Source organism: Pectinophora gossypiella, chromosome 11 (assembly GCF_024362695.1).
Source record: "Pectinophora gossypiella chromosome 11, ilPecGoss1.1, whole genome shotgun sequence".
Classification (NCBI taxonomy): Eukaryota; Metazoa; Arthropoda; class Insecta; order Lepidoptera; family Gelechiidae; genus Pectinophora; species Pectinophora gossypiella.
This window is the reverse complement of record NC_065414.1, coordinates 9,816,261-9,839,917: the sequence shown is the minus strand read 5'-3', so window position 1 is coordinate 9,839,917 and position 23,657 is coordinate 9,816,261. Positions and strand designations below refer to the sequence as shown.

Below are 23,657 nucleotides of genomic sequence, written 5' to 3'. Positions count from 1 at the left end.
TTATTTTTAGTTCGCAGCGCACCTACATCGTGAGTTTTAAATAAGATGAAATTAAAAGATTCCATATGTTATTTTATAACATTTATTTGCTGAAATAAATTAAGATACATTAGGTACAAACTACAAGTGAGGTGTCAAACAATACTGTAGTATATTATGTAGCATTCATAGGTAGTGTTCAGAATAGCTTACATTAGAAATAAATAACATACAGATTCAAAATACATAGCCAGAAAATGTGTGCACTTAATTTATTTTTCAGTCGTTCTAATTCCAAAATAATCAGATACAAACTTCAGAGCATCTTCTTTGTTTAGCGTTATTTTGCCTATAGGGTTCTCCAAAAACAGAGTTGCTGTTTTGGTACCGTTAGCGACATTCAAAAACTTGCAGAAAGGACTAGATTGGGCTACGCAATCCTTCGGTTGCAAAAGCGACACTACTATGGTTTTGCCGTTCAGGTCTGCAGTGTTCTTTACTTCGGCTCCTCCACACCACAAAGTGAATTTAATGCCATACAATCCAAATAGTACCCTCACTTCTTCATACAACTTCTCCACACTGATGAACTTATTATTCTTATCTTTTAAGATGATGCTTCCCTGGTTACCAGTGACGCCAAATCGTGGTGTCAGCCCTTGCAAGACAATGTTTGCCCACGGATGCGCCGGCAATTCCACTTCCTTTCTCCACGTTATAACCAGCTTCAATTGCGACCCTTTCAGTTCTTGTGTCTCTTCAATAACGACAGGTTTCGATGCCGATATCTTCTCTATCGGGATCAATGGCGCTTTTACTGTACTTTCAATAAATTCGCGGTGTATATTAATGATGCGTAAAATATCACTCGTTTTATTGACCGAATAGAAAACGTCTACTTCATCTGTGGGCACCAGATGAGCCTTCTTTCTTAGCTTTTGTACTCTGTTTATTATCTCACGAGAGAAGCCTTCGTCAAGCATGTCCTGGTCTGGTGTTACATTCAGTAGTATCAGCACGTCATTGTCACTGTGGGCCTCATACTGATCGTTACCCTGTGCTTGGAAGATCACTCTTACTTCAGACACGTCGATATTCTGACCAACTAGTTGCACAGAACCATCGGCAATCAACTTCTCACACTGCTCATTATTGAGATCTTTCAAAGCTTGTGTGACAGCTTTGAAGTCACCTTTCAGTCTCGCTCCAAGAACCTTGTGATCGGGCTCAACTCTTAAAGTAATGCCATACTTTTCCTTGTCGCTTGTCAATAGCACTTTCTTCACATTCATTTCTTCCAGGACATATTTCTCCAGCGACTTGATGTCCTTCAGGTACGTTTCGTCTCGGTGAATAACGATCATTTCAGGCAGCGGATACTTGATGGGGATAGTCTTTCGGTCTCTTAACACTCTTCCCAATTCAATAACTGACTGCATTCTCTGAACGGCTCTTTCGATGTCTTTGTCTACCAAGTCCAATTTTGGATCGGGGATCAAATTGAAATGCACACTGTCAAGTGACTCGCCTGGCAACAAGGTACGAAGAATCTTGTACATCGATTCAGTGAGGAATGGTGTGAACGAAGCCATTACCCGAACCATGTCAAATAAGACACCAAACAGTGTGTCCAGTGCTACCTGACAATCTTTCACGCCATTCTCTCCCTTTAGCCTCTTCCTATTCATACGCACGTACCAGTTGGTAAGATGATCAATGAATTTGGTTAGCCGTGGTACTACAGTGTACAACCTGTAGGCAGCCATTTCTTTCTTCACATATTCAATGAGAGACTGTGTAAACGACGTAATCCACTTGTCCATAACATTATCTCGTACCGCTTTTTCATTGAATTTGTAATCGATTTTGTCTTCTTGCACAATCCTTTCAACATTTTGCATCAAGAACCTGAAAGCATTGTACCAAGGCAGGAACACATCTTTGATAACATCCCTTACTCCTTCTTCCTTGAATCGCAGGTTTTCTGCCTTCACAACAGGGGAATTCACTAAGTACAGTCTTAAAGCGTCAGCACCATATTTCTTTACAATTTCCATTGGATCAGGATAATTCTTCTTTCTCTTCGACATTTTTTGACCATCTGACGCCAAAATCAAACCATTGGCAATCAGGTTCTTGAATGGAGGTTTCTTAAAGAGAGCTGTTGATAGAACAATCAAAGTGTAGAACCATCCTCTTGTCTGGTCAATACCTTCAGCGATAAAATTTGCTGGGAAAACATCTTCGAATTCCTTTTTGTTTTCAAATGGGTAGTGACATTGGGCGTATGGCATAGAACCTGACTCGAACCAGCAGTCAAACACTTCCGTCACTCTTTTCAGTGGCGGCTGTCCAGGCCTTGACGATGGAATCTCTAGATGGTCAATACTCTCTCTGTGCAAGTCAGTCACTTCTTTCCCAGTCAAAGCAGTAAGCTCGGCTATACTGCCCACACACACAATTTCTTGCTTGTCACTGGAAATCCATAATGGAATAGGTGTTCCCCAGTATCTATTTCTACTGATAGCCCAATCGCGGGCCTCTTTTAGCCAGTTTCCAAACCTCTTCTCTTTAACAAATTCAGGAACCCAATATGTAACTTCACTTGACTTCAAGAGATCCTGACTCATTTGTTCAACTCTTACAAACCATGATGGCACTGCTTTGTAAATGAGAGGCGTTTCTGATCGCCAGCAGAATGGGTAACTATGTTTTACTTGCCCACTCTGAACTAACCTATTTCGAGCTTTCAGATTTGCTATGATATTCTTATCAGCATCCTTTACATATTGCCCTAGGAAATCTTTGACAGGTTCAGTAAACTTACCACTTGCATCAACTGGACAAATAATTTCCTGATCTCGAGTTATGACGCCTGCTGCGAGACAAACTCGGAAATCATCCTCACCAAAGTAAGGCGCCTGATGTACGACACCAGTACCTGAATCTTCAGTAACATATCCATCTGTCAGCACCTGATAAGCATTGGGGCATTTTCCCACAAAGTAATCAAAAAGGGGCGTGTATTTGATGCCTTTTAATTTTTCTCCAGGGAATTTTTCCAGTATAACAAAGTCATCTACATTTTTGAAGATGATAGGGAAGCGCACTTCTTGAAGGACGAAGCATGTGCCAGTAGATTTCTCTTGAACTTTGACATAGGTGTGTTTAGGATTGACACAAAGAGCAAGATTGCTTGGAAGAGTCCAAGGCGTGGTTGTCCAGGCAAGTAGGGAGAATCCTTGAGCAGTTGGGAATGACACAACAACAGCTGGGTCAACTACATCTTTGTAATTCTGTCCAGACTCGAAGTTGGAGAGTGGTGTAGAACAGGCCGTTGAAAAAGGCATCACCTTGACTCCTTGATAAACCATACCTTTGTTAAACAGCTCCTTAAACACCCACCAGATGGACTCCATGAACCAGGGGTAGAGAGTCTTGTAATCATTTTTGAAATCTGTGGAAGATTAAATAGTTTAATGTTTAGCATTGCAAAATTGTATGTATGTGATACCATAATCTAAAACTGTTCTCTGTCCACTTTAATATTGTATGGTATATAAAGTAATATCTTATATATTCTTATCTACAAAGTTATAGAATCATATTTGAAAAAGTCTTTATGAATACATTGAAAGTAATAAACTGTCTTTCAGTGATCTGTATTTTTGTATATTAAACCTTTCTTAATATTAAATAAGATTGTTTTCTTAGGAATATCTAATATATGATTTTTATTAAGCAAAATTTGGCTCACCTATCCATCTTCCCATACGAGTGATGACAGTCTCCCATTCATCAGCATATTTCATTACAATTTTCCTGCACTCGGCATTGTACTTGTCAATGCCCATCTTTGCTACATCTTCAGGACCCTTTATACCCAGTGTCTTGTCAATTTCAAATTCAACGGGGAGCCCATGACAATCCCACCCAAACCGCCTCTCAACGTGAAAGCCCTAAGAGTAAATAAAAATATGTGTATATACATGTATGTTAGAATAGACTTTGGTCACAATAGGTCTTAAGTTTGCAGTGGCCTATTATTTTATGTTGTATTAATAATAGATTTTACTTTGTCAAATCAAATCAATCAAGTGGACAAGATATAGAAGATATATTGAAGTTCCAAGATGCATATGATGAGCTGGTTTACTAAAGGACTAGGATGGTAAGCAGCTAAATGGTTTTTATGCTATTTCTTTATACTCAGACCAGCAGAGAAATACATACTGACAGAATAAATAGAATAAAAAAAAACAAATTACCTGTTGGTGAGCATATCGTGTTACAACGTCTTTGATGGTTCCAGCCAGAATATGTCCATAGTGGGGCAACCCGGTAGCGAATGGCGGTCCATCATAAAATGAGTATCTATAATTATATTTACATCGTTAGTTTAATATTTACTGCAACACATTAGCACTTGTTGAAATAACATCATAATTAATAAAATTGACAATTGAATTCATAAAATCTCGACCAAAAAAATTAATATAACCTCACCTGGGTCTATTTTTTGACTGCTTGAGGCAAGTGTGAAAAGCATCTATATCCTTCCAGAACTTCAACACCTTCTCCTCTTCTTTAGGAAAATCTATATTCTCGGGAACTCTATCCACTTTTTGCGACATGATGCAATATTATTATCGTTTCAGTTCAACTATCCACGTTCCACGCCATCACACACACACACACACTGCGACACGTCAATTTTGACAGCACCGTCAGCGTCAGCACTGAGGTCAGCACAGCAGTTACAGCTACTTGGGATGACAGCTTGACATTACAGCTGATTATGTTGTCATTTGAAAATTATAGAAACTATCACAATAGGCCGAACTTGAGCTGAAGATTCAACCTATATTCAACAATCTTATTTACACTACTTATTTAAATAAAAACTAATATGTTTATAATGCATACAACTCTGAGATTGATTAATCTTATATCGATATTTTATTCTCGGAAGTATTTTATTTTATTTTATTTTATTTGGGTAGCTTACAGCCTTTTTAAGAACTAGGTATTTGCAAATTTAGCCGAAATCTTCAAAAAATGCAACACAGAATTTCACAGAATGGGAAATGAGAAATGAGGTTTAACATCACGATAGTAGATACAATTAGAACAGTTAAGTGAAGTAATTGCCAAAGTAATGCATCACTTACAGAGTACTTTTTGGTAATGCATATAAAATAAAGGTTGAAAGAAAGTATACCTCATGCATGCCTCAGAACAATACCTAACTAACACTACTAACTAAAGTTACATGCACTTCATGCAAATACCTCGTAAATTATCTTAGTCTTTTTCATAAAAAAATGTTAATCGCAAAGTTTCCAAAAATCCCTATGAAAAAAACGGCTAACGGTAGTATTACTCTTTGACGGCTAGGCTTTTCGGCAAATGGTCCAGTATCCTGAGCCACAAGAAATAAAAAAAAGTAATTATTAAGAAGTGGAAGGGTGGCTGATTTGTTTATTACGTTAAAATTAGATTATTTCTTATAATTTTGCATATAAATAATTACTGGAAGTGCTGCGTTAATCGAAAAGAAAAGCTAAATGGATTGTACATGGTTGAAAGCATCTCCGAGGTACTTACGCCAGCGCCTGATTATTATGACTTGAACTGCGTAAGTGATTATTGTTTGTAAAATTGTAACTAAGTTTTCTGTTTTCAGTTTACAAAAAGGCATCGACACAGTGAACCTATTGGAAGATACAAAGTTTGAACAATTTCTCCGACGTATAGTAGCTAAAATGAAACTCCATAACACTGAAATATTCACTGCTGAAGAAAGACAAAAATTGGAGAAAATATTCAAAGTTGATGAAGAACAATTGTTATTAGCTATAAAAACAGTGCTTTACTTATTCAAGAGAATGTTGAAGTTTATATTTATGCCTATGGAACTGAAAAATGATTTGTTAAAAATTGGGCTAAATGACGACAAATCTGAATTCTTTGTTAAAGTTTGGTCTACTGAGACTCAGTCGACTTTAAGTGAATTAGGGTCAGAGACAGTTGCCAAGCACGGAGACACCCTTAACTTCACATGGAAATTAAATGCAGAATTAAGTTCAGAGTATCGCAAGAAATGTAAAGTACCAAAAGCCTATCTGTCTATAAATAGTCCTACAGAACAAAATGAGATTGAAATGACACATTCCGAACTTCACACGCTATTTCTTCAATTTGAGTCTGTACAAAATGAATTAGACAGTATCATGTAATTTTTTATCATTTTCCTGTTAAATATTATGAATAAAAATATTATTTTTCATATTAATATATTATTTATTTTTATATTTTTACCTAATTTCACAAAAAAATTAGTTTTATTTTATTGGTTTACATAAAAATTATAATATGCTCAGGTACAAAGTAAAACTGCAGTAATGAAAATGATACCAAAGAAAATAATATCATCACTATGAATGTACTGACTACACTTCCAGCCAAGTAGTTGATGACATTCTGGGCAAGTAGTTAATGCTATTCCGGCCAAGCAGTTCATGCTATGCTGGCCAAGTGGTTAATGTCGTTCTGGCCAAGTAGTTAATGCCGGTCTGGCTAAGTAGTTAATGCCATTCAGACCAAGTAGTTAATGCCATGCCAGCCAAGTAGTTAATGCCATGCCAGCCAAGTAGTTAATGCCATGCCAGCCAAGTAGTTAATGCCATGCCAGCCAAGTAGCTAATGCCATGCCAGCCAAGTAGCTAATGCCATGCCAGCCAAGTAGCTACTGCCATGCCAGCCAAGTAGCTAATGCCATGCCAGCCAAGTAGCTAATGCCATGCCAGCCAAGTAGCTAATGCCATGCCAGCCAAATAGTTAATGCCATGCCAGCCAAGTAGTTAATGCCATGCCAGCCAAGTAGTTAATGCCATGCCAGCCAAGTAGTTAATGCCATGCCAGCCAAGTAGTTAATGCCATGCTAGCCAAGTAGTTAATGCCATGCCAGCCATTTTTGTTTCGGATATTCAAATTACAGTAGTTTCGGTCACGGAGTTCCGAAACATCGAATCAAAAGTGTGTTTTGATCTTTGGTTGGACATAATCATAACAGGGTTCCGCCATAATACCTATATGTGTCCTGATTCAACTTCATATTGTATGCTGTATTACATAAGATAGACGAATAAAATACAAGGCGGTGTTATATGAAAAGGTTAACCTATTTGTAATATATTTTATATGACAAAATAGATAAATTGCGTATTAAGGATCAAACCATCTTGTCAAAATTGAAATGTTGTCAGTGTACTTTTTGTTATAAAGTTTTTAATTAATTATTTTATCAAGATTTCTCTGCTACCCATCGATATTTTGTGATGGGTAGTAAGAATGACGGTGATCCAGATATAGTGGGGAGGGGCGGTGACGAGAAATTGAAGTTATCCGGGCTTGCTGGGGGCAGAAAGCGACGTGCTTCTCTCAGGATGGAGTGTGAGCCCAGCTCTTCCGTTTCTAGCCCGCGCGATTGCTCCGTGCTAAAAGTAAAAAGAGGTAATTTTTCCAACGCTACTCTTTTAAATATTCACTTGTAAATAGATAGAAAACGACGAAAACTTATTTTGACATCCTTGACATAAAGTTATTTGTACGTTTTCTCACTTAGTTTAACGAGACCCATTGTTTGCTCTGAGCCCAATGTATAAAAATGTTTTCGTGATTTAAAAAATAAAACGAAGTGAATGAGTTAAATACTACAGGGAGTTGGTAGATTGCTGTAGATTCAGCTGTTGATTAGCGTACGGACGGTGTTACGAGAACTTGTCCAGCACACTGCCGTGCGCGTAGATTTATACAATTGAAAGGCAATAGGCTCGTTCCTTATTTAAGTGGGTTTTAAACATATCTGGCAAGGAGTAGGTGAATGTGCTATACACGTCTGCCTTCCCCTTTGGGGATACAGGCGTGGTATTATAATGCCATGTTGTGAAAGGTAAAACGTGCTAATTTAGAGCAGTAAAAAACTTGGATTGTTTTTTTTGATAAAATTAATATCGAAGTACCTATTTATTGATGCCGTTGCCGACCATACTACGATTACATCTGCCGCCGCCCGCCGTTCGATTGATGCTTGATTGACACAATGGATGTCAGTCTGTTGCCTTGATTGAACAATTGAAGTGGATTGAAGTTTAGAAGCATAGACAATAGAATAGACAAACGCGGTTTGAAGGCAGAGTGACGTCATAGACAATACCATCCCATACGTCAGAGCTTTTGGCAGCCCGTGGGTGAACTATTTTCTTCATTGTTGACCTTTCCTAAATCTTAGGTGTAATTATTTCATCATTATAAGTACTCTGGCTGTGCCCTAATAATCAGGTATATAATATTTTGTGGAAGTGTCGACGATGGACTCCGAAGATGACACAAAGGATGATGTGGATTCTGGGAACGAGTCGAGCGGAGACGATGTCGACTTTGCAATGGACGTTGAGACCCACAGTACGAGGGAGAGGCAGACGGATCTCGAGGAGTATCCTTACGAGGTGTTGTCCACGGAGGAAATCGTTCAGCACATGGTTGATTGCATCAAAGAAGTGAACACAGTCGTCGAGGTCAGTATGTTAGTGGTAAACAATGGATGCCTTCAATTAGGTTACTCGTACGTTGCTAAACTTCAACGGAGGCTTTTGTGTCGCAGTTACTCTATCTACTCCCAATGCGAATATTTTTATTTCGTCCCACATAGATTTTATTTCCAAATAATATTGATAATGCTGACTTATCAGAGTAAAAAGCTATTGGCCTATAAACCTAGTTTTATGTGGATTGCAATAATAAACACTGTAGCACGGGGAATTTCTCATGAACTAGAAAGAGAGTGTGTTCCTAAGGAATAATTTACACCTTTTTGTGCCACAAATAAAAAAAAATATAACAAAGGAAACTAGTTATTTGATCGAATTAAACAATGAAACACATAATTTCATTAAAATAATGCACCAGTGCATTAAAGTTTGTCTATTTCATCACATATTGTTAGTGGAAAATTCACTCACTGAATTTGAATCAGCAAAATGTAGTTTTGTAAGATTGTATGAGTCATTCTTAATCGCCATCAAGTTACTGCTGTATACTAATTCTTCCAATGGTTTATTTTAATATTGTGGATTATTATTCATACATAATCATTCAGATACACTGATTCTTTGTTGTTGTAAAACATTTATGTTTACTTACTGTATAAAAACAAAAAGATACATTGTTGTTCATCAGCAAGATTTTTGTTTTAAAGAATTTTAAAGTGTCATAAAAAACATATAAATATTGAATAGTTACCTACTCTGGTTATATTAATAGTCACCATTAAGCTGAGCTGTGTACAATTAACATTCAAACTACTTTTATTTACATAACATTATTAAAATTACTGCATTCATAATTAATCATTAAAGTAACAATGCCAACATTATGTTCAAACCTTATTTCCCAACAATACTGGGAAGTAGGTCCTAAATCTGGATCACATCTAGGTCATAATCTAAATAGGCCAATTTGTCTATCTTATTTTTCATTGGCACGAATAGGTTAGCAAAAATTCATGATCAAACTATGAACATTCTATACTTTGATATACTCAGGTTTACCGTGAGTGAGGATAAAGGTGCTTATGTGACGCAGTATGTTTGTTGATGTATTTCTTATCTATCGTCAGATGATAAAAACTAACTATTATTGTTGATGGATCTTTCAGTAAATCAATTTCAATAGGCTAGTTTAGAACTAGTAAAATTAGTTGCCTTTTACTATACATCGAAATACGAATTGACTATGGAATTTGTTAAAAAAGCGCATTGTGACATCATAGAAAAATGAGATAAAATGTCGGACTTATTATTATGTTTTTCTTGATTAAAATACATAAATAAGTTAAATAGAAAAAAGAAAATGTATTTCGTTATTTTTAGATCTGTCTTCATTTAGTAATCAGAATTTCATAATTTATCTTGAACCTAGTACAGACCCAATTGCAGCAGACGATTAGGCAGATTGTTTAATATTTTCACCACAATGGCAAGTTTTCAAAAAAATTGATACTGACCCAAATTGTAAAGAGGTACATACATTGCAAGATGAACTAAGTACCCACACTTTACCGAGCTTTCTGTTAGACTAAATTTTATGTTAGACTGTTTATGTAAATTTTTAATGAGGCTTTGAACATCCTGCAACTGTGTTAGTGAAAACTGCATAAGATAAATTATTATCTTGTGGTGTAAGCCTACCGGGGTTCGAACCGGCGCTCCCCTTTGAGAAGCAAGCCGGAATACCACATGATAACAATGGCCATTAACATACATAACATACAGAGGCATACAAGTATTGTAGGTATTCATAGTGTTATTTCCCCTTAATCAGAAGGATGAGGAAATTCTAGTATAAAATTGTAGGATGCACATATCACTAATTAGATTCTTGTTAGTAGTAGGAAGAAGAAACTAAATATGTTATGAATTTTTAAAATATATCTACGAAGTATTGGTATTTGTAGACGAATTCGGAAGTAGGTACTGTTTATGTGTTCTAAAAACTGTTGATGTATGATATTGCTCATTGAATAGTTACTATTATAGATTAGAAATTTTGTAGTATTTGCCTAGTATAATTTGAGCTCAGTCCATTAATAGAGTTGATATTACCATTACTGCCTTACCTAACTTTTTAAAATGACAATAATTTGATTAGTTCTTTGCTAACATATTTTAGTATAGTACTGTGCAACAGTGGCGGCCCTAACAAAATATTTAGGTGGTGCGACACCTCATAGTGGCACCCCTCAGCCCCATAAAATACGAAATTTTTCGATTAGTTTACGGCCACCGAAATTTACGTATTTAAATCTTTTAAAAATGTTGTTTATGGCCACCCAGTATAAGTTTTATGTGGCCACAATCTAACCCGATGAAGTTAGTTTGCGGCCAGGGTGAACCACTTTTGGTTGATTTTGGCGTCCCCCATATTTCCGCGCCCTAGGGCTGCCACTGCTGTGCATCCAAAAAAAATATTTCTTATTAATTCCTAATTATATTGCATCAGTAACATATGTGTGTGTGAATGTGTTATTCAAAACATAGGGAACAGTTATACTAAGTGGGTCTTATATTTCAAAAAGTCAAGTAATCACTATTATTATTGGTTGGTAATATCAACTCTATAAACAGGTAAATATGCCACTGATTTTCCGACTTATAAAACACCATTAAATATCTTGATTATTGGTAGGTATAACCATATAATAATGGTATAATATTTTTCTAATAGCTATTGCTAACAGCTACTAATAAATATTACAGTTGTTGTGGTTGAAAAAAAAAACAAATCTTTATTAATTTAATAATTCGCACTTTGCTATGAACAATTTTACAGTCTTAAATCAAAACAAAAATCCCAGTGAAATACAACACTTCAATTTAATTTAAAATTTTGAAATAAAAAATTTAATTGAATTTCATTTATATTTACTATAATTGAATGGTTAGAAATGGTAGTGGAGTGGAGTAAAACACACACTTACAATGGATATCTATTGAAACCACCACCATTTTTAAAGGTTTTATGGCTGAAGAATAGACTATTTTCTTGTTTCTGTGCAATAAAATATATTATAGATACAACTTGACAGCAACACTTCTAAATTATCTTATTTATAATTTAAACCAGCTTTTTATTTCTAAAGTATAAAAAACCTTTACAATGATTAAACTCTAATATTGTTCATGTTGGCCTTTGCTCAGCAGTGGGATCATATAGGCTAATAATAATAATAATAATTACATCAGAAATTAGCCATTAAACACAAACTTATTGAGGGAAACCCAAAACCGTACTGCGAATACTCACCTAAGCCCGTGTTGGAGAATACCAAGATAAAAATGTATTACGACCGCGCCATCTTAACAGATAGAACAATCCATTACAATAGACCAGATGTTACCATTATAGATAAAGATACAAAAATTGGATACTTAATAGACGTAACAATTCCAAATACTCACAATATTCAAAAAGCAATAACTGAAAAAGTTAACAAATACACTGAATTAAAGGAAGAAGTTCTCAGAATCTGGAATTTACAAAAGGTATATATATTGTACCCTTGGTACTCTCCACCACGGGGGTGATTCCCAAGCACCTACACCACAGTCTGAAAATGCTAGGTCTTCCTGCCAACACGTATGTCATCATGCAGAAAGCAGCCATCCTTAACACCTGTCGGATAGTACGCAAATTCCTATCCTCCGACACTGACATCATGACTGAAGGCACAGATACTTAATTATTGTACCCTCCTTCCAGTGGCACTTGGTCTGCGACCCGTGTCTCTGGCAAATACCCTCCGAAAGAGGAGATAAACTAAAGTTTTAAAAAAAATAATAATAATAATTGTTCATGTTTACAGATACCAGCAACAACAACGCGTATTCTGTTAAATCACTTCAAATGGGACAAGGAGAAGCTGATGGAACGGTTCTATGACGGAGACCAAGACCAGTTGTTCGCGGAGGCTAGAGTTATTAACCCATTCAGGAAACCCGTCATACAGAGGCCGAAGGTAACGGTAAAGCTCTTGGTATGTTTTTATTTGCACTGTCACTACTCATCATATACCTATATACATAACTACACACAGTCATAATCATAGTTAGCTCGACCATAACAAACGGTGACACGTTTCACCCCATATCATGTTGGTCTAACAGAAAGCTAGGTGAGGTTATGACTTCTGACTACCCCAGTTGGCATATAGTCGTGAGCTAATATTATGTTTATGATACATCCATAATCTCCAATACGATCCAACTTATCACCTATAATTACAGCTTCATGTTAGACAGGTTGTGATAAATACAAAATAGGTTAATAAATTAATAACTTGATTCTAAATTAAATTCTGATTTCTCAGGTCATTAGACAGCTTATTATTATTAAGTTACTATACATGAAGTTGCTATAATTTTGTTAATATATTAAAGTGTATGAAGGAAGGGGAGGCCTTTGCCCAGCTATGGGATCTTGTTGATTAGATAACTTAAAGTGCATATTCTAGAGGTATAAAAGTTTATAAAAATAGATAATTATAAAAGTAACAGTGATAACGGATAAGGAACTTCCTATTGTATAGGGCTAGAAAGGTTTTTTTTTTATTTACATCAACGTTTTTTTTTATATTGACCTTCGTAGTTTAATTTGTTTTAGTTTTGAGTCTCAGTTGTAAATGTTTCTTTGTCAAGATTTCCTTATTGCAGTTGTTGTTTTTCTAACGCTACTGATGTGAAAAACAGACATGTTGTCAATATGTCATGGTCAGGCGTTTATTTATAAGACACCCATGAGTTTCTAAGAATTTAAATTTACAATGAGAGACTTTCCAGGCTACGTTCACCAAAACGATATAGATGGCGGCATACGGCTTTAACGTGATAATTACCTACTTTCTCATTACTCGGGTACATAATTATTCCAAAATACAACGTAATAAGCATATTTAAAAATATAAAATACCGGGTCTGCATGAGAACCGCGCGGCGCGCGGCGCGAATTATATTGAGCGCTTCAACCAATAAACGATACGAATGCTATCTACCGTCAAACGGCTATTGGTCGAAAGCCTCGGATGTAATTCGCGGCGCGCTCGGCACGGTTGCCGTGTAGCGCATACTGGTCTTATACCATGCTATAGGCAATAAACTTTTGTTTGTTTCAGCTACCGAGGCGGATATCAACCACAGGGACTGAGGAATGTGAAATATGTTTTTCAGTTCTACCTACATCGGTAAGATTATACTTAGTAATTTCCGCATAGTTATTTATATTATTAATTCGCATAGTTACTACCCCTTCGAGTCAACTTTGTACTTTCCGGTACCAAAACCTTCATATGCTAGAGGACACGTGGCGGTGTCGACGCTCTTTCTATCTCTTTCTAGCAAATGACGGGTCTGAGTGACAGAAGAGGGTAAAAATATAGGAAAGTGCGTTGCGCCAGATGTAGTTCAATCCTTACGCACGCAATTACAGCGCGTGAGAAACGGGGAAGGAGGTCGCATCTCAGTGAGTTGTCACATTGAGTCGAACGGGTAATATAGTATTTTACCGGGTTAAATATGTCACTTACAAGCAATTCATCTAAAAACCATTATTACAATTTGACATTTGCGCATATACAAGTAAGGGTGCAATGTCAAGAAATGTCAAATAGCAATATTGCTTTTGTAGTTCAATTGCTTTGATGTGGCCTTTTGAACCCCTAAGTTCTTATAACTTCAACAGCACTACCATATGGTTGTAAGGCCCAGATGACTTTCAAAATCCGGGGGTCATCTCCACTCTTTTAGCCGACGTCCTATTTCCGCTATAAATTTAAATTAAAATGTGTTTCACAGATGATGACAGGCTTAGAATGCGGTCACAGATTCTGCACGCAGTGCTGGTGTGAATACTTAACAACCAAAATAATGGAAGAAGGCTTAGTAAGTGTTGTTTATATTTTTTTTACGTTTTTGATTAGATCACCAATTCAAATATTGAGTAACTTTAGCAACAACGATAGATAAGGCGAAATATGTAGAAACTTTTTCAGGGTGACATCATTCTTCAAAGTTCATTCTTCTTTATTTTTAATATCCATATCTTACTTTTTTGTATTGATAGTAGAGACAGTATTAGAATGGATGAATGGTGTCAACAATGACATATCTTACAGGGATTAGCTTGAAATATTGGAATTGAGATGATTTTAGTATTGGTAATTGGAGATGTCATTAGAAAAGGTTCAATACGATCTACTCTGAACCGGCGTGCGTGTATGAAGCGATTGATGAATGTGGAGGAAGCAAGAGAAGTGTGTCAGGATCGAAGCAAATGGAATTCTATAGTCTCTGCTTACCCCGGTGGGAAATAGGCGTGAGTTTATGTATGTATGTATGTTAGTATTGGTACCTAACTTACTAAGAAAGTAGGGTAACCATGTTTCATTTGAATTTTGTGTTTATTAAATATATTTAATAAATCGCTATAGCGAAGTTTCTCCTGCCGCAGTACTTACTAGTTGCAGGCTGTCCCATTTTAAAAAAAGCTAAAATAATGTTGAATGTTATATAAAGGGTACTTTTTATTTCATTCGTCTATTTCAAGTGTCAGGATCAGAAGAGTTACTGCTACATCTTTAGTCAATTTTCCTGTTAGCTTTAAAATACTTCTAAGCATTTTTCTTCTATGTGTTATAGGGTCAAACTATAGCGTGTGCGGCGCATGCGTGCGACATCCTAGTGGACGATGCGACCGTGATGCGGCTGGTGCGGGACCCGCGCGTCAAACTCAAGTACCAGCACATCATCACCAATAGCTTCGTCGAAGTAAGTCGTACTTCATTGTCGTGTTGTTCACCATAATCATCAGCCCACTGCAGTCCACTGCTGAACATAAGCCTCTTCCAAAGCGCGCCACAAAGCCCCTACCTTTAACCATACCATACCACCTTCTGCCGTCCCGCCATCTTGCCGTCGTCGTGCTGTTGGCATACTATATTCTCTCTCGCCTCAGTTGGTTTCGTTTCGATCTGCTTGTTTCATATGATTGCCATTAGATGGCGCTAGTCCGTTTAAGTTAAGGTGGATGAGAACTACATTAGTACACACTGGTACTGCTAGATGGCGTTACTTTGAATGTTTTATCTAATAAAAAGGTTTCAGTGGTCATTTTTTCCGCAATTCGGGCCTGGGTACCTTTGCGGAATTCTTACATTGAGCGTTCATCACCAGCCCATTAACGCCCCCACTGCTGGGGCACGGGCCTTCCCTATGGATGGATAGGGAGATCGGGCTTAAACCACCACGCGGGCCCAGTGCGGATCAGTGGTTATTAACGACTGCTAATGTAGCAGGGACCAACGGCTTAACGTGCCTTCCGAAGCACGGAGGAGCTCAAGATGAACTAATTTTTTTTTGTGTTCACCCTTCAACTTCAACAATCGCAGACCGAGCGCGTTTACCGCTGCGCCACCGAGCTCCTCACATTGAGCGTATTGTAGGTCATATAAAAATGTATGTATTGTTTGTGCAGTAAGGTTGATTGTGATTATTATTACTAGTGTAACCGGCTGCTGCGCTGGTGCCCGTCGCCGGACTGCAGCAACGCGCTGAAGGTGGCGTACGTGGAGGCGGCGCCGGTGACGTGCCGCTGTGGGCACACCTTCTGCTTCGCCTGCGGGGAGAACTGGCACGACCCCGTGCGGTGCTGCCTGCTCAAGAAGTGGATCAAGGTAAAAAAAAATATATACAGGGTGTTAGTGACATCGTAACGAATATTGAGGGGCATGATTCAGACCATGATTCAAGTTTATATCAAGTGGATTTTTCCGTCGCAAAATTCATATTTTTTTTTTAATTATTTTCAATTCTATACTTTTGCGATGGAAAATTCCACTTGATATTAACTCAGAATAATGAGCTGAATCATCCTTCTCAGTGATTGTTACGATGTCACTTACACCCCATATGACTACATACTGGTAGCCATACAAGTAGGTATGGGTGTCAATGACACCGTAAAGAATACTGAGGGGATGATTCAGACTCAGACCATGATTCTGAGTTGATATCAAGTTGATTTTCCTGTAGGAAAATTCATGAAAATTTTAGTGTTTTATATGGCAATGTTACTTTTAATTTATCTTAAGCGCACACACCCCGAACACTTCATACGAAATATCTCGTTTTACATAGACTTTGAAGTTATTTCATGAAGTTTGGTAACCGCACAATCGTAGGATATAGTGTATTGCTTAAAATGAAACTTAACCTCTCATATGCCGAGATACCAGACACAATAGATTTTACATTGTGTCTGGTCGAGATCTGCGTTCCGGCGTTCGAAAGGTTAAGAAAAAACTGATCTCAATCCCTAGAAATGCGACGACGACTCTGAGACGTCAAACTGGATAGCGGCGAACACGAAGGAGTGTCCCAAGTGCAACGTGACGATCGAGAAGGACGGCGGCTGCAACCACATGGTCTGCAAGAACCAGAACTGCAAGGCAGACTTCTGCTGGGTCTGCCTCGGGCCCTGGGAGCCGCACGGCAGCAGTTGGTACAACTGTAACAGGTCAGACATTTGGCAATTTCGATATGTTGTGTTTTGTTATGTTGTCATTTTCGCAGGACTTCGTATCTGCACGAAGCTGCAAGCCGACTTCTCCCTGAATACCTTAGGTACGCATGTGTCAATGAACGGGTTAATTGGGTCGTGTACTAGGTTCAAGATAAATTATGAAATTATGATTATATTAAAACTAACGAAAAACATTTTCTTTTTTCTATTTAACTTATTTATGAATTTTAATCAAGAAAAACGTAATAATAATGCCGACATTGGCCCCGATTCCTGCAGACATCTCCTAATTTTACTTTAGGTTATACCTGTCATTTTCTTATCCGCCGAAAAGGAAAGGGACGGATGATTGACAGATCTTCATTTTAGGTAGAATGAGTAAATGAATGAATAACCCGGGTGAATCAAAAAAATATCTCGCTGGTATGCTGTCAACATAATTCTGTCGGGTTAATGGGCAATGTAAAATTTTTAGACGGTGGTTTTAGATTTGTGCTTAAAATTGACGTGTGTTCCATAAATTTTGTTTTTGATTACCCGTCCCTTTCCTTTTCGGCGGATAAGAAAATGACAGATATAACTTAAAATAAAATTAGATGGTGTTTATAGGAATTAACACCACTAACAAAACGAGTACCGAGGTAACGACCAAATTGGAGATGTCCTTAGAAAAGGTTCAATACGATCTACTCTGAACCGGCGTGCGTGTATGAAGCGATTGATGAATGTGGAGGAAGCAAGAGAAGTGTGTCAGGATCGAAGCAAATGGAATTCTATAGTCTCTGCTTACCCCGGTGGGAAATAGGCGTGAGTTTATGTATGTATGTATGTAACAAAACGAGTAACGAGTTTTTAATAAACGAGTAAGTGAATGTTGTGTTGTGTAGGTACGACGAGGATGAGGCGAAGGCGGCCCGCGACGCGCAGGAGCGGTCGCGCGCGGCGCTGCAGCGGTACCTGTTCTACTGCAACCGCTACATGAACCACATGCAGTCGCTGCGCTTCGAGTCCAAGCTGTACGCCTCCGTCAAGGAGAAGATGGAGGAGATGCAGCAGCACAACATGAGCTGGATCGAGGTTAGTCTCTACTCTGCTTACTGTTACATACAACAATCGATCGGCCTTATCTGGTGACCGGAAATAACGGAAGCGTTCTTGTGGCTGAACAATGACGCAAGGTAAATCGACCGCGGGGGGCTTGAAAATCATACCGTCATACGTGGCCGTTATTGCTGTGGTGTAAAGGTAATCGGCGCGCGACTTTTGTCACCTACCGGTATGACAACTTATTCACGAAACGGCGTAAGTGGCTAAACATATACAAATAGCAACATAAAAACAAATAACATCACCGTGTTTTTTTTTGTTTTGAATGAGTTTTGGCGTCAATAATCAACTGCAACGAATATGAAGAGACTGCTTCCATGGCTATTTCCGTTCACCGGCCTAATCTCGACAGAAAGTGACTCCTCTACACAAACGTAACGTAATATAGCTACATGTACATGTCGTATAGGAGGTATGGAGCATACTCCACCACGCTGCTCCACGGTGCCGATAAATCTAACATAACATAAATAGCCTGTATATGTTCGTTTTTGTGGAGCAGCGTGGTGGAGTATGCTCCATACCCCCTCCGGTTGATTGACGGGAGGCCTGTGCCCGGCAGTGGGACGTATATAGGCAGTTTATGTTATGTTATGTTCCACTAGGCACAAGCCTCCCATCGATGAATCTAAAGACGCAAATAATTAATTACAGGTCCAATTCCTAAAGAAGGCGGTGGACATCCTATGCCAGTGCCGACAAACTCTAATGTACACCTATGTGTTCGCGTACTACCTGCGCAAGAACAACCAGTCGGTGATCTTCGAGGACAATCAGCGCGACCTCGAGTCCGCCACCGAGACGCTCTCCGAGTACCTCGAGCGGGACATCACTAGTGAAAACCTCGCCGATATCAAGCAGAAGGTCCAGGATAAGTACAGGTAAATTTATTTTTTAGATAAGTTTATTTTTTTTAAAGAACGTCTAGGGCCCTGCGCCGAGGTTTTTCTTGCAGCTTCTTTTCCCCGGCTATACAGGTTGTGAGAAGCTGCAGTAGTTTTAGGCGGATGAGACGTTCGTTATGTAAAAATTGACGATTCAAAGTGTAACTATGTTACCTACTGAACAAAGATATTTTTGAATTTGAATTGGATTTTGAATTTTATTACTGTTACTGTGTGTACTTACCTCATTAAGATGGGATTTTGCGAAATTCAACCCCTATTTCGATGACCAATGATGAGTTGATCACTAGACCGCTTGGTCTTCTTCTATCGTGTGGGTTGTGAGGTGGATTACCAACCCCATCAACCCTGGTGTCAGGGTTACTATTGAGCCGCCAAAGGCCCTAGAGGCGCAAGATGATCCATGCTTCGGAAGGCACGTTAAGCCGTTGGTCCCGGTTACTACTTATTGATGTAAGTCATCATCAGCCCATTAACGTCCCCACTGCTGGGGCACGGGCCTTCCCTATGGATGGATAGGGAGATCGGGCCTTAAACCATCACGCGGGCCCAGTGCGGATTGATGGTTATTAACGACTGCTAATGCAGCCGGGACCAACGGCTTAACGTGCCTTCCGAAGCACGGAGGAGCTCGAGATGAAAACTTTTTCTTTTTTGTGGTCATCCATCCTATGACCGGCCTTTGCGAACGTTGCTTAACTTCAATAATCGCAGACCGAGCGCGTTTACCGCTGCGCCACCGAGCTCCTCTGATGTAAGTATGTAGTCGTTACATGAGCCATGTCAGGCCTTTGGCGGCTTAATAACCCTGACACCAGGGTTGATGAGGTTGGTATTCCACCTGACAACACACACGATAAGAAGAAGAAGTCGTAACTGTTTATATCGTGGTTGTTCCAGATATTGTGACAGCCGGCGTAAAGTCCTGCTTGAGCACGTGCACGAAGGTTACGAGAAGGATTGCTGGGACTACACAGAGTAAATCCCTCTTTCACACACTCGCGGATACACCACACTCGACAAATACCTGTGTTCATCAGTTCAATTAACAATACCAAAACGATTAGCAACATGTTTTGTTATTAGGTTTAAAACGTGTATTCGAACTCCATAGTGTTGTTGTATGAAGCTGCAGTAAAACTGGAGGTTACATTATACATTTACGCGTGATGTCGAAAGTCTAATCTACACAAGTCAATCGCTCGCGTTCTTTTTAAACTTATAAACGATTGATTGTTTAGTGGGGTTTCTGTCATCGAAGTCTGTTTCGTCATCATTAGGTGTTTTCAATGTTGTCTCCGGATTTCTGTACATAGGACAATTCACACTGAATTATGTAGGGTGTTGGTACCGAGGACGTCTACCCAATACAGATATTAAAGTGTTATTTGGAGTAGGGTGTTTGACTGGCTCAAACATAAATTATAAAATGCTAATCTAGAAACGGAAGCCAGTGTGAGATGAAAAATTTTTGAATTTTAATTCTCATTTATTTTTGAATTTTAATTATGAATTACGTAATTCTTAGTACGGCGTTTGACAGCTTTTATTGATAACGTCATACAGCTGTGTATTCGTACAAATTCAGCAGATTTTTTCGTTTTGACGTTTCGTAAAAAGTATCTCATTTGTGTAAGTTGTCAAATAGCCTATTAGGGCTTCGTTTCCTGCGCTGTGCGTTGTTGCTGTTGCTCTAAGTCCACTAATATCAGGGGGTTAAAAAGGCAACATCGAAGGAATTCACCCTTAAAAGCAAAATTGCTATTTGACATGTGTTGATATTGCGCACTTAGTTTTATATGCGCAAATGTGAAATTGCAATATTGCTTTTTTGGTTGAATGGCTTCAATGTGGCCTTTTAAACCTGGACTGCGAAAGCGCTCTCAGTATCTTCGTTCTCCACAGTTCAATGTGAATAGTCGCTAAGCTTCGTGTGTTATCAGAGTGGGTGTGATTCTCTAGTAATCGGAATTGAATTGGACCTAAAAGCCCATGACAATATTTTAAATGCACGTTTGACTGTAAAATTAACGCGTGACGTTTCACAATGATAATTCCGATAAATATTTTATCACGTTTTGGGCTTTATTCGCTTTCATGATTTCATCTTGCGTGTAAATGAATAAAAAGCAATGCCTTAATAAAGTATTTACTACTCGGATGTTGTGCGGGTTTAGTGCAGGCGGAAGATCTCAGTTGGACGTTACTTTATTATCAATTTACGGAACACTCGTTTATATTTCCATGTCTGGAAACTAAATTTCGGAAATGTGTTAAGGAGAAGTCGATTATTGTGTTCTTTTAAATAATTTCGATGTTGGAAATTAATTTTTATTTTAATGCAATAAATGATATAAATTGACGCCAGGACTGTCTCCGCTCCGCTTCACTATATTTCTGATCACTATAATAATTTCGTCACTTTAAAGTCAGATCTCCTGAATAGATAATAGATAGAGTTCATATATTATTTTTTGACTGTAACCATTTAGACTTTCTAATTTTAATGTCATTTGATTTTGATACTTTAACTGTTAAAGTAGTCGTGTAAATTGCTTAGCGTAGTGGATATTTTAAACTCTTGATGCTTATTTGAATCTTGTTTACTATGACCTCATTTCATCGTAATGTACAATGTTGTGGTGTACTAGTTCGGCGTTGCTTCGCTTTACAATTGATTTTATAACTGTATGTTCGAATCAAAATACTGGCACAATATAAATAACTATCGGTTAAGAAGAAACGAGAAATATTTTTACCAAAAATCATATTTTTGTTATTAGAGTACTGTTTATCACTATAAAGATTAAGCTGTTAGTTCAAGATATAGTGTGTTTTTATTCTGTGATCGACTTATAATTTAACGCCTCGAAGGCTTGAAGTTTCTCGGTGTTGGTAGAGCGCGGCGGCCGCGGCCGGCCCCGCTGCCTTCACTCACATCCATACTATGTAACATACACCTTACGATTTAATTTAAAATATAACGACTGGTACTGTAAAGTATTTACTGACTAAGAGTTAGATTCGCGCAGTTTGTCCTTAACTTTTTAAAAGCGTAGGATAGTGATATGTGGCTAAGGTTCTCACAATAGTTATACCTGATTAACACGGGGACTAATCTCGGCGACGGGGCAGCTCGTATGAATAGATGAAGGTATTTTTGAAAGTTATTGAATCGCAAAAATCCGCTTTTTGTATAATAATTCTCGCGCTACATATCTCTGTCTCGTTAACGGTTATACAATTAATTGGTGGTATAATTGGTGCATGGGTCTGCACTGGCAGTGAATGTCGTATGAAGCTTGCTACTCGGGCGCACATAGTGTGCTCGACTACTGTAGTAAGGTCCTCCCACTACCTCCGTGCGCCTCACACTCACACACCCACAAGTATAATGTCGGTGGACCTTCAACACACACATACTTCTGTAAATATAGATGCTATAAATATAAATAATGGTTAAAGTTTAAATGTACAATAACTATGTATTGTCGAGCATCTTGTATGTGTGTCTTTGTTAAGGACACAGTTGTCTAAGATTAAGGAAGGAATAAAAATAGTAACCTCGAGAGGACTTTTGTTTATTTGTCTATACCTGGTCATTCATCCCGATCCCGTAGCTCTGTCCCAAAAAGTCTTGTCATATTGACATTTACTGTTAATGAGGGATTTTCCAGGCTACGTTCCCCAAAAACAATATAGATGGCGTTGTACTATGTAATATACCATGTAAATCGTAGAAGCATTATAAGAATATTTGTTGCAAGTAATAACAAGGGTCATCATTTATACCCAAAATCAAAGATGAAAGATGCATACAGGGTGTTAGTGACATCGTAACGAAAACTTTGAGGGGTGATTGAGGCCATGATTCTGAGATGATATCAAGTGGATTTTTCCGTCGCAAAAGTATGGAACGAAAAATTATTAAAAAAGACACAAAAAATTTCATGAATATTCAGACTGAAAATTCCACTTGATATCAACTCAGAATCATGGTCTGAACCATCCCCCTCAGTATTCGTTACGTTGTCACTAATACCCATACCTACTTGTTTGGCTACTGTATGTACTTGTGTGGGGTGTAAGTGACATCGTAACGAATACTGAGGGGGATGATTCAGCTGATTATTCTGAGTTAATATCAAGTGGAATTTTCCATCGCAAAAGTATAGAATTAAAAATAATTTTAAAAAACTAAAAAAAAATCATGAATTTTGCGACGAAAAATTCGAGCTGATATTAACTCAGAATCATGGTCTAAATCATCACCCTGAATATTCGTTACGATGTCACTAACACCCTGTATGTCTGTTATCCATGATATTAGAAGTTTAAACGAAAATGTGTATAGCGCCATCTATATTGTTTTTGAGGACCGTAGCTAGGAAAGTCCCTCGTTGGAACAACGTTGTCAGCTTTGGCAAGAAGCTACAATTTTATGAAGGAGTTTTATCTACTTGAGTACTAACAGATTGGTTGTCACAGGGACGCGTTGGCGCCTTCTCCTACGAGACCTAGTAAAGCCTAGTG

General features: G+C 38.1%; 3 protein-coding genes across 6 annotated transcripts; 2 read left to right on the top strand and 1 right to left on the bottom strand.

Annotated features, from left to right (window-relative positions):
• Positions 1 to 71: 71 nt before the first annotated feature.
• On the bottom strand, positions 72 to 4,699 carry LOC126370521 (isoleucine--tRNA ligase, cytoplasmic). Its single transcript, XM_050015397.1, has 4 exons — positions 4,486 to 4,699; positions 4,248 to 4,353; positions 3,737 to 3,938; positions 72 to 3,436 (listed from the first exon to the last, which is right to left on the bottom strand). Exons 1-4 carry the CDS (start codon positions 4,611 to 4,613, stop codon positions 252 to 254), a joined length of 3,621 nt encoding a protein of 1,206 aa, XP_049871354.1. The 5' UTR covers positions 4,614 to 4,699; the 3' UTR covers positions 72 to 251.
• Positions 4,700 to 5,388: 689 nt separating this feature from the next.
• Positions 5,389 to 6,274, top strand: LOC126370619 (uncharacterized). Of its 2 annotated transcripts, none has more exons than XM_050015583.1 (2): positions 5,389 to 5,578; positions 5,652 to 6,274. In XM_050015583.1, exons 1-2 carry the CDS (start codon positions 5,558 to 5,560, stop codon positions 6,216 to 6,218), a joined length of 588 nt encoding a protein of 195 aa, XP_049871540.1. In that variant the 5' UTR covers positions 5,389 to 5,557; the 3' UTR covers positions 6,219 to 6,274. The 2 variants fall into 2 exon arrangements, with proteins under 2 accessions (XP_049871540.1, XP_049871541.1); XM_050015584.1 differs by having other exon boundaries at positions 5,397 to 5,578; positions 5,666 to 6,274.
• Positions 6,275 to 8,185: 1,911 nt separating this feature from the next.
• LOC126370554 (E3 ubiquitin-protein ligase ariadne-1) lies at positions 8,186 to 22,693 on the top strand. Of its 3 annotated transcripts, none has more exons than XM_050015466.1 (10): positions 8,186 to 8,558; positions 12,404 to 12,562; positions 13,709 to 13,777; positions 14,388 to 14,474; positions 15,231 to 15,359; positions 16,094 to 16,264; positions 16,910 to 17,106; positions 18,000 to 18,189; positions 18,874 to 19,100; positions 20,025 to 22,693. In XM_050015466.1, the coding sequence occupies exons 1-10, from the start codon at positions 8,352 to 8,354 to the stop codon at positions 20,104 to 20,106; spliced, it is 1,518 nt and encodes a 505-aa protein (XP_049871423.1). In that variant the 5' UTR covers positions 8,186 to 8,351; the 3' UTR covers positions 20,107 to 22,693. The 3 variants fall into 3 exon arrangements, with proteins under 3 accessions (XP_049871423.1, XP_049871421.1, XP_049871424.1); XM_050015464.1 differs by having other exon boundaries at positions 12,404 to 12,574; XM_050015467.1 differs by having other exon boundaries at positions 8,187 to 8,558; positions 12,404 to 12,556.
• The last annotated feature ends 964 nt before the right edge of the window (positions 22,694 to 23,657 follow it).